The sequence below is a fragment of the Schistocerca piceifrons genome, chromosome 8 (genome assembly GCF_021461385.2).
Source record: "Schistocerca piceifrons isolate TAMUIC-IGC-003096 chromosome 8, iqSchPice1.1, whole genome shotgun sequence".
Classification (NCBI taxonomy): Eukaryota; Metazoa; Arthropoda; class Insecta; order Orthoptera; family Acrididae; genus Schistocerca; species Schistocerca piceifrons.
The window spans coordinates 273,785,997-273,798,024 of record NC_060145.1 but is presented as its reverse complement, the minus strand read 5'-3'; the positions used below and the strand labels follow the sequence as shown (position 1 = coordinate 273,798,024).

The 12,028-nt window shown below is 43.6% G+C and overlaps 1 protein-coding gene across 1 annotated transcript in view; it reads right to left on the bottom strand.

Moving 5' to 3' along the window:
• The window catches only part of LOC124712265 (retinol-binding protein pinta-like), a 65,762-nt gene that overhangs the window by 36,764 nt on the left and 16,970 nt on the right, over positions 1–12,028 (bottom strand). The window contains exon 3 of the mRNA XM_047242560.1: positions 6,377–6,656. Within this exon, the coding sequence (XP_047098516.1) occupies positions 6,377–6,656 (280 nt within the window). The remainder of the gene's footprint in view (positions 1–6,376; positions 6,657–12,028) is intronic.

Genomic DNA, 12,028 nt, shown 5'->3' with positions numbered 1-12,028 from the left:
AACATTTATGGGAAGTTTGAGTATAGTCTCCAGTTGTCTACTGAACAATGTACCACTCTATCCTGTAAATGTATGATGGTGATACATAGGGAAGTGCTTTTGGTATGAGCATGATTAATAAATTCATTTTGTGACTTTCGAATCTTGCCCTATTCAAAAAGTACCCAACACTGCAGCATCTCATTTTCTAATCCGCCCCATATGATGACCCCAAAGCGTTAACATGTACGCCACCCAAGTGAGAATCTGAAATGGATACAGCCGATGATTGAACAGCAGTCCAGTGAATTTAAAAGTCACGTATCGTCTGTAATGTCACCTTCCTACTCCTCCACATGTTTATTGGAGAGGACGTCAGTTTGCACCCATCGTCTAGGGGTATGTCTTCCATTTCAGGTTCGAACCCATTGAGCACTTAAAGTTTGAATAAAAATCATCAGCAATGGCGGCCGAAGACTTTCGGCATACGCAATCACCGTCATTCAGCCAATGGCCTCGTCAAAGAGAGCGAAGGAGAGGATAGAGGTTCAGGGCACACTCTTACCTTGAGGTGGGATACTGCCCCCAAAGGCGAAAGAATCAGCAATGATCAATGGTATGAGGATGCAGAAGGCAATGGAAACCAATGCATTAAAGACACATGTGTGCCCAGAGGACATATAGCCTGTAATTGAAACAGTTCATGATGATCTCCCCTTTGGCGAAAGATTCCGAATTAGTCCCCATTCGGATCGCCGGAAGGGGACTGACAGAGGGGAAGTTGACTATGACAAGAGCAGTGAATACTTAACGAAAGGATAACGTTCTACGTGTCGAGGTATGGTAGTCGGAAGAATGATCGTGGTAGGAAAGCCAGAAAATCTGAAAAGGGAATTGCTAAGGCTCAATCTAGAAGTGCGGGTCAATGAAGTGAAATGGGGAGAAGGCAATGATTTCTGGTCAGATGAGTGTAGGGTATTGTCAAGAGCAGCAGAAAGTAGATAACACGAGTAGGATTCTTTATGAATAGGAAGCTCGGTCGCAGAGTAAGCTACTGTGAAGTGTCCTGTGATAGGATTGATAGCATGAGAACTGACATAAAACCAACACCAGAAACTATAGTTGAGGTATACGTTCCAACATCACAAGCAGAAGATGAAGAGGTAGGGAAAGTATATGAGGATACTGAACGTGTACTTCAGTTGATAATGGGCAATAAAAATCTAATAGTCATATTGGATTGGAATGTGGTTGTAGGAGAAGGAGTAGAAGAAAGGGTTATGGGATAACGCGGGGTTGGTATTAGGAAAGAAAGAGGATGAAGAGTAATTGTGTTGTGCAATGAATTTCAGCTGCTAGTAGCGAATACTCAGTTCAAGTATCACAAGACCAGGAGGCATACTTGGAAAAAGCAGAGAGTTACGGGAAGACTTCAGTCAGATTACATCATGGTTAGGCAGAAACTCTGAAACCAGATACTGGATTACAAGGCGTACCCAGGAACGGATATAGAATCACATCACAGTTTAGTAGTGATGAAGAGTAGGTTGAAGAGTGTTTGACAAGTCAGGCAGAATCAACGCACAAAGAAGTGGAACATTAAAGAATCGAGGAACGAAGAGATACGCTTGAAGTTCTCTGTTGCTATACATACTGCGACAAAGAATAGCTCAGCACGCAATTCACCTGAAAAGAAATGGGCATCACTAAAAACTGGAAGTACAGAAGTTGGATAGAAAGAACATATGTACAAAGACTGAAACTGCAAAGGAACCATCGAACCATCGATAACAGAAGAAATAATTTGATTGATGAAAGAAGGAATACAAGTCACTTAAAAAATGAAATAAACAGAAACTCCAGGGAAGTTATACGAAACGGCTGATGAAAAACGTGAAGAAATCTAAAAAGAAATGATTGTCGGAAGGACTGACTGTAAAGTCAATGCAAACTTCGGTGAAATTAAAAGCTGGAATGGTAACATTAAGAGAGCAATAAGAATTCCACTGTTAAATGCAGAGGAGAGATCGGATAGTCGGCCTCTATGAGAGGGAAGACTTGTTTGATGAAGTGGTAGAAGAAGAAACTGGAGTCGACATAGAAGAGATATCCTGTATTAGAATCTGAATTCAAAAGAGCTTTGGAAGACTTCAGGCCGACTAAGACAGAAGGGATAGGTAACATTCGAATAAAAATCCAAATTCATCGGAATAATTGGCTACAAAACGACACTCACATTGGTGTGGAAAATGTATGAGTCTGGCGATACCCCATCTAACTTTTGGAAAATCATCATCCACACAATTCCGAAGATTGCAAGAGCCGTAAAGTGCGAGAATTATCGCACAATCATGTCAACAGCTCATACATCGAACTAGCTGACAAGAATTACACACAGAAAAATGGAAAAGAAGATTTACGATGTGTCAGAGAACGGTCAGTTTGGCTTTTAGGAAGGTAGGGGCCCAGGGAATCATTTCTGACGTTGCGTTTGGTAATAGAAACAAGACTAAAAAAACAAGACACCCTCACAGGATTTGTCGACCTGGACAGATGTTCGACAATGTCAAATGGTGCAAGATGTTCCAAATTCTGAGAAAAATAGGGGTAAGTTATCGGGAAACGCGGGTAATATACAATACGTACTAGATCGAACAAAGAAAATTGAGGGCGGAAGACTAAGAAAGAAGTGCTCGGATTAAGACGAATGTAAGACAGGGACGTAGTCTTTCACCCCTAATGTTCAATTATACTCGTACATCGAAGAAGTAATGACGGAAACAAAAGAAATGTTCAAGAGTGGAATTAAAACTCGAAGTGAAAGGACATCAATGAGAGGATATGCTGATATTATTATCCAGTTACGGAATCTGCTGAATTAAATGAACAGTCTAATGAGCACAGAATACGCCGTGTGAGTAAATCTAAGAAAGGCCAAAGCAGTGCGAAGTAGCAGAACAGAGAACAGCGAGAAACTTAACATCAATATTGGTAATGACGAAGTGGATGAAGTTAAGGAATTCTGTTACCTAGGCAGCAAAATAACCCATGACAGACAAACCAGGACATCAAAACCAGGCTAGCAATGGCAAAAAAGGGCATTCCTGGCCAAGAGAATCTACTAGTATCTAACGTAGGCTATAATTTGAGGAAGAGGTTTCTCACAATGTAAATTTGGAGCACAGAATTGTATAATTATGAAACAAGGAGTCTGGGAAAACCGGAAAAGTAGAGAATAGAAAGATTTAAGATATGGTGCTACAAAAGAATGTTGAGAATTAGGTGGACTGATAAGGTAAGGAATGAGGAGGTTCTCCATGGAATCGGCGAGAAAGAAATGTATGGAAAACACTGACAAGAAGAAGGTGAAATATGGTAGAAAACTGTTAAGTCATCATTGAATAACTTCCGTGGTACCAGGGGTAGCTGTAGAGGGTCAAAACCGTAGAGGAAGACAGACTTTGGAATACATCCAGCAAATAATTAAGGACGTACACTGATCAGCTAGAGCATCATGACAACCGACCTGCTATAGATATCGAACGGTTCACGCCATTAGCAGCCGTCATCCTAACGAACAATGACTGCTAGTCACAAACAAGCACGGTGCATGTAGTATCAATGAGCGTGCTGTCCCCGTGTAAAATGCAAAAGGAGCGCGATCTGTATGAGTTTGAGTGAGGACAGAGTGTGATGGTCCGGATTCTTGGCCACAAGTATATCGGAAGCTGCGCTGCTTATCGGGTGTTCGAGGAGTGCTGTTGTGAGCGTGTTCAACAGGTGGCGAAACCAAGGTGAAACAATTTCTAGATATCGTGGTCTTGGCCGACCGTCCCTCATTACAGAGGTCGGTCGTCTTAGGCTGGGCAGACTGGTAAAACACGACATGCGGCGAACTGTGGCGGAACTAACGTAACAGATGACGACCCTTGCGTGTACCAATGTTAACACTGAGGGACAGTGTCAACCTGACAGTGGCTCCATTATGCTCTGAGGAACATTCACGTGGGCAACCATGGTCTAGTGGAGTTCATGCAAGGCATCATGACAGTCAAGGAGTACCGTACACTGGTTTCAAACAACATACACCCCTTCATGAAGATAATAATTCCCGACGGCAGTGGTATTTTTCAACAAGATAATGCGCGATGTCACAAGGCCAGGAGTGCGATAGAGTGGTTCAAGGAACACAGAGTGGACCCGATCGAACACATCTGGATGTGATTGAACGTGGTGTCAGAATTAATCGCCCCCCTCCCTGTAATTGACGGAAATTAGGCGGTTTGTGTGTGCCGATGTGGTGACAAGTCCCTCCAGCGACCAACTAAGGCCTCATGGCTTCCATGTCATGATGCGTCGCTGCTGTTATCCGTGCCAAATGTGGACAAGCCGGCTATTAGCTAGGTAGTCACAACATTCTGGCTGTACAGCGCAGACTGAAAGTACTACTCTGAGATGAAGAGGTTGGCACAGGAGAGGAATCCGTGGCGAGCCACATCAAACCAGTCAGAAGACTGATAACTCAAAAAAAGTTTGACCAGAGTTGCTCGTTGCACACAGTAATACTAAAACAACTTTCCATATTGCACCTGTTCTCTAACTTGAGCCTAATTAATTTGGCAGGTTGACGTAGAAGTAAGCATGTGCAATCCCAGATGACGACAGGGGTATGAAAAGAGTTTAAAATAATAAATATGGAGGAGATCATCTCAAAGTACGCAAATACAGGCATCACAGCAAGTAAAGCACCCCCTCCTGTCACTGTGCACGAATCGTGTCCTTATCGAGTACCTATGATGTGAGTTACAAATTTGGAGAGATGCTATGTATTTATATTCTGTACGTTTTGTTTTTTTCACGCACTTCTGAAACAATGGAGATAATACTAATAACAGCGCATTCTGTACGTAAAGTTGCGTTTTTTACAAATCTCTAGGTTTTTTCGCACAACGAGAGTCGAGCGGCTATATGTACATTAATGGCCATTAAAATTGCTACAGACGCGAAATTTAACCGACAGGAAGAATATGCTGTGATATGCAAATGATTAGCTTTTCAGAGCATTCAAACAAGATTGGCGCCCGTGGCGACACCTACAATGTGCTGACATGAGGAAAGTTTCCAACCGATTTCTCGTACAGAGACAGCAGTTGATCGGCGTTGCCTGGTGAAACGTTGTTGTGATGCCTCCTGTAAGGAGGAGAAATGCGTACCATAACGTTTCCGACTTTAATAAAAGTCGGATTGTAGCCTATCGCGATTGCGGTTTATCGTATCGTGACATTGCTACTCGCGTTGGTCGAGATCCAATGACTGTTAGCAGAATATGGAATCGGAGGGTTCAGGAGGGCAATATGGAACGCCGTGCTGGATCCCAACGGCCTCATATCACTAGCAGTCAAGATGACAGGCATCTTATCCACATGGCTGTAACGGATTGTGCAGCAACGTCTCCATCCCTGAGTCAACACATGGGGACGTTTGCAAGACAACAACCATTTGCACGAACAGTTCGACGACGTTTGCAGCAGCATGGACTATGAATTAGCTCTGAGACCATGGCTGCGATTACCCTTGACGCCGCATCACAGACAGGAGCGCCTGCGATGGTGTACTTAACGACGAACCTGGGTGCATGAACGGCAAAACGTCATTTTTTCAGATGAATCCAGTTTATGTTTACAGCATCATGATGATGGTATCCGTGTTTGGCGACATCGCGGTGAACACACATTGGAAGCGTGTATTCGTCATCGCCATACTGGCGTATCACCCGGCGTGATGGTATGGGGTGCCATTGGCTGCACGTCTCGATCATCTCTTGTTCACATTGACGGCACTTTGAACAGTGGACGTTACATTTCAGATGTGTTACGACCCGTGGCTCTACCCTTCATTCGATCCCTGCGAAACCCTACATTTCAGCAGGATAATGCACGACCGCATGTTGCAGGTCCTGTATGGGCCTTTCTGGATACAGAAAATGTTCGACTGCTGCCTTGGCCAGCACATTCTCCATATCTTTCACAAACTGAATACGTCTGGTCGATGGTGGCCGAGCAACTGGCTCGTCACAATACGCCAGTCACTACTCTTGATGAGCTGTGGTATCCTGTTGAAGATGCAAGAGCAGCTGCACCTGTACACGCCATCAAAGCTCTGTTTGACTCAATGCCCAGGCGTATCAAGGCCGTTATTGCGGCCAGAGGTGATTGTTCTGGGTGCTGATTTCTCAGGATCTATGCACCCAAATTGTGTGAAAATGTAACAACATGTCAGTTCTAGTATAATATATTTGTCCAATGAATACCCGTTTATCATCTGCATTTCTTCTTGGTATAGCAATTTTAATGGCCAGTAGTGTAATAGCAGCCACGGCAGGTTTTAGTTTGCTTACCTGGTAGCACGTCGTCATGCGGCGCAACAGCCAAGGCGACATGGCGGTGAAGTGTCCCAAGGTGGCGCCCTGCATGTCGTGGATGAGCACCTCGCCGCAGATGACCGTCGGGTCGTCCTCCCACAAGGTGGCGTCGGAGCTCATGAAGTCCACTTTGGACGTCTCCTCTGGCGGCAGGGTGCCCGGCGCCAGCTTGCCCATGCGAATCACAGTCACGCGTCTGCCCTCTGCGTCTCGTTCTGGTAGCTGCACTACGACCCTGAAGATGGAAAATGTGTCCCTGCACGGTTGCGGACTGTTGTTATTTTTGATACAATGAGTGGATATTGTTGCATTTCCGTCAAGTAGAGGCGAGGATATTTCAGCAGCGGACAGTGATATGGAGGTGGAAGCGACTAGTCGCCTCGGTGAGGGACGGAAGTCATTGAGCCACATGGCTGTAGAGGCTGTAGTGTCTCCAGCAGACGTGAGTTGGATAGACTAATCCTTTTGTTCCCCGCCTGCTTTTAATAAACGCATACCACGGCGTGGAAAGTTCGCATACTGTACTTGAACCATTCCAAACACGCCGTTGTGTTACTATGATGATTATCACTGTATGGACTTCGATTACGATTTGGATATAACAGGGACTATTTATGTACTGCTACACTCGGGCTTAGAATCCATTGGGGAATTTATCTGCTTGATACTTTCAGATGCTGTTTCGCATCATTGTCTCCCGGCTTCTACCTTTTGTGAATGTCTGCCATACCTGCCTGAACTTCACTCCAAGCGCCACATAGCGGAACTCACCTACCGAGTGCGTAACGAATAATATGTGTTTATGTGTAATCTGACGCAAAAAGAAAAATCATAGTCAAAGACTGTGAGAAGCAAATGGATGCATTGGGTTGATCCAAATCTACACCTACATCGTGCATGTCACCTTACAGTGTATGAAGGGGGTACTTCTTTTACTACTAACGTTTATCCTTTTTCTCTTCCATTCGCGAATGGCCGGTGGGAAGAACGACAGCCGATAAACCTCTCTCCCTTTCTCAGAATTTCTCGTTGCGAACGTTTCCAGAATCATGTGTTTCCTATTGAAAAGTACCTCTTGTTATTTCAGCAGTAAGCCTCTCATTTAACACAACACCTCTCTTGCTGCAAGTTCCACTGGTGTTTGTTGAACATCTCCGTAACACTCTCCCGCTTGATGAACCTTCCCGTGACACAATGCGCGGCTCTTTTTTCTCTTTCTCTCTCCCCCTCCCCGTCTCACCCCTTCTGTCTCTGTCTCTGTCTCTCGCTCATATATCAGTTCAACGTGCTAATGGTCCCAGACAGTTGTGCATTACTCAAGACCCTATCTGAAAAGTTTCATGTAAGTTATTTCTTTCGTGCATGAATTAATTTTTGTTCTGATTCTCCCACTTAAATCAGTCTGGATTCTTTTTTTTATTTCCTACTATTTGTTTTATGTGCTAATTTGCACTTCAGATGGCATGCTAGATACACCTAGATACCTACATAAGCAATCTGCGGTACCACCATCCGACCGCTATGGTTTGGTTAAAATTGTGAAGACTTCTCTTGAAACGGGAAATGGTTCAAATAATATTTTGCGTTTTCAAGGAAAATTAATGATCGCCAATGCATTTTGTGTTTTAAGAGATTAATCGAAAGTATATCAAAACCGAATTTTGCAAACTTATAACCTTCCCCTAACCCAGTTAATTGAAATAAATTTGTGTTCCAAGTAATGTTGAGCGAGTCCGCTCACTGTTTATTAGAAAATAGGTACAAAATGTTATAAGTGAGTAATTTTAAGACATTATTTTAAAACTGTCTCTACTCGCTGTGTGCCAGTCCTCGGAAGGTGAGAGCAGTCTCCGTTTGATTCCCCGTCACCTCAACATTTACCGAAAAAGAATTATCGATGATGGGTGCTTACCGGCGGCAAGTGACAGACAGAACTTCATTACATTTAAATTAAAAATAATTATTTAAGTGAAAAACTTTTAAATATAATACGCTTCTTAACATTTCTCCTATACCCATACAGATTCCTAGCAACATACAAATCGTCCTGGAAATTTGTGGTTGTGAATTTGTAATAGCTACGACAATACTTGTGAAATTAAAAACGAAAAAAGTGGGACGCATGAAGTAGGTAATTGATGCATGAACAGTTCACCTAAGGTGCTAACAATTTTATTGCACTTCAAATTAATCGAACTGTTGCGTCATTTATCTCAACGGCAGACATTCTGTACATTCCTTACTATTGTCTACTGCATGCACCTCACGTTTTCCGTTTTCAGTTTTACAAATATTGTCGTAGCTATTAGAAATTCACACCTCCTGGATATTGTGTAGTTTGTCTCTAAAAGGTGTTAACGCTAGGCATGGTTGATGTATAAAGGAAAATGCTATAAAAGTATGTAAATAAAATCACTCATCTCCGGAAACTGAGTGAGAGCATTCATGTAACGGCACCAACCGACAGAGATTTGTATCAGTCAGTTGTCTCGCTTTGAGTGATACCACTTGAACTGGGTGAGTGCGCGAATACATTTATGAAATTGACGTGATAATAGAGATTAGTTTCATTTGGTCTGTATCATTCGACTGAAAAAATCGACTGACCAATCGGTTGTTAAAAACAGTGAATTGTCTTATCGCTAGCCGTTACTAGTCATCTCAGGAGCATTCATTCCTTCACTGAACTGTTCCAATGTTCTCTACAGTGGGGGTATGTAAACAACGTACTTAATGTACCCCCATTGGAAAGAGCTACAAGGCGTTTGGTCAGGCGACCTGTGGATCCGAGGGAAGAGGGCCCCATCATCTTTACAAAAACGATCCCTCCAGTGACGCGGAATTTCGTCGTTCAGGTAGCGACGAACTTTGATCCTACAATGAGGGAGTGCCCCATCTTGTTGGAAAATGAAATATCTGAATCAGCGGTCAGTTGTGGAAACAATAAGAACTGTAACATATCAAGGTAAGAAATATCCGTCACAGTCTTCTCACAGAAGAAAAATGGCCCTTACAGCTCTGTTTGTAAAACTACAATGAAAACATTAACTTCTTGCGAATCTCGTTCGTGCGCCACAATTTCACGAGAATTTTCAGTGACTCATACTCTAGCATTTTGTCGATTAACCGTTCTAGATAAATGGAAGGACTCTTCGCCGCTGAATATCAGCTTGCAGGTGAAATGTTCATTTTCAAGTTCTTCCTGACTTGTGATGCGAAATTGAAGGTGCCAGCCATGACCTTGCCTCTTGATGGTGTCTCGAGCTGCAGACGGTACGGTTTGAAAGTTAACCGCCGTCGTAGAAGCCTCCACACGGTCTGATGAGGTATTCCAATTTCGTGACATACCGACAGTTTATTTTTTTGGACTGCGTACGAAATTTTCCCTCGCCCTGCTCGCGGTTGCATTTTGCACACTTGGTCGACCGGTACCTTTCTGTTTACAGAGAGAACCAGCATCCCTAACCTGCCGACACAAGCGAACAATGCTGTATTCACATAGCTGTTTCTTGTCAGAATTCCTTTTGAATGCGTGCTGCACTGTTGTAACGGAAAAACACCTCGCATTCATACACACAAAAAGTCTTTTCTTGCTCTCTCGCCGTTTTCTCAAAGCGCTGCACTAGTAACACCAGCTGGTGGGCACAATAAAAACTCGGTCTGCTGTTTTATTCACGCTCAAATCGTATTTCTGCTCGTAACACTTTGCAAAATATATAACTCCGGAAACGAATTTATCATTTATAGTAGCAACGCATTTTTCCGCATGTAGCTGCACAGACATTAAAAAAACGTCAACTCAGATGATAGCTAACACTGCTGAGTTGCGAAGTGCCGAACATTAGATCGTACACAACATAGCTTTGAGTCGATGAACCGTCACCATTTTTACCATCATGAATTCTGCGTAGCTAGCAAGTGCTAGGCAGCGTTAGAAATGGAGATGACAGCTTGACGCGGAGTTGTTCACGAGTTCGTCATTGATTGCCACCTCTGAAAGGAAAGAGTGGCGACGGGAATAGACCATGGCCTATACCGAGGTACCATCTCGGGATGCGCCATAAGCAGTCTGGGAAAACTGCAGAAAACGTACATGAGGGGGCTGAATGATCCACGCTGTAGCACGGTAGTCAGTGATAATGCTGAAAGTTGTATTGAATAAGGGAGAGTCTAGAAAATTGCAGGCCACCATAATCGATGGTAGTGGAGTATTATGTACGTCCAAACAACGGTAAAAATACACTGAGGTGGCAAAAGTCATGAGATACCGATGTGCACATAAACAGATGGCGGTAGTATTGGGTATAGAAAGTATAGGAGGACAGTGTATTGGCGGAGATGTTATTTGTTCTTAGGTGACTCATGTGAAAAGGTTTCCGACGTGATTATGGCTGCACAATGGGAATGTACAGACTCTAAACGCGGAATGGTAGCTGAAGATAGACGCATGGGACATTCTATTTCGGAAATCGTTAGGGAATTCAATAATCCGAGATCCACAGTATCACGTTAGTGCCGAGAACAAAAAAGTTTAGGCACTATCTCCCATCACGGACGACGCAGTGTCCGATGGTCTTCACTTAACGATTGAGCGCAGCGGCGTTTGCGTGGAGTTGTCAGTGCTAAGAGACGAGCACCCGCTGAAATCAATGTGGGACATACGGCGAGTGTACCCGACAGGACAGAGAGGTGATATTCGCCGTTAATGGGCTATGGCAGAAAACGACAGACGCCAGTGCTTTTGCTAACAGTACGATATTTTTCGTGGGCTTCTGACCCTATCGGTTGTACGCTAGACAACTGAAGAACCGTGAACTGGGCAGACGAGCCCCCATTTCAGTTGATAAGAGTTGATGGTGGGGTTAGAGTGTGGAGCGGAACCCACGAAGCCATGGACCCAAACTGCCAACAAGGCACTGTGCAAGATGGTGATGGCTCCATAATAGTGTGGGCCGCGTTTACGTGGAATGCTCGGGGAACTGGAATTTTCAGCCGTTCATGGAATTCAATTGTGGAGAGTATGCGCCTTGTCATGCGGCCAGGACTGTTAACAATTGGTCTGAAGAACATTCTGGACAGTTCAAGCGAATTATTTCACCGCCCAGACCATCCGACATGAATCCCATCGACCATTTAAGGGACACAATCGAGAGGTCTCTTCGTGCACAGAGTCCAGCGTCAGCAACACTTTCGAAATTATGGACGGCTATAGAGGCAGCATGGTTCAGTATTTCTGCAGGCGACTTTATTTATTTATTTATTTATTCATTTACACGTCAAGTTCCGTAGGACCAAATTGAGGAGCAAATATCTAAGGTCCTGAAACGTGTCAGTACATGAAACTACAACATAAAAGTAATAACAGATAAAATAAATGTTCATGAACCTGAGAAAAGTCAGCCCATAAGTAAACGTTATCAGCAATACAATAAGAGTCAGCTTAATTTTTCAAGGAACTCCTCGACAGAATAGAGGGAGTGACCCATGAGGAAACTCTTCAGTTTCGATTTGAAAGTGCGTGGATTACAGCTAAGATTTTTGAATTCGAGTGGCAGCTTATTGAAAATCGATGCAGCAGTATACTGCACACCTTTTTGCACAAGAGTTAAGGAAGTTCGATCCAAATGC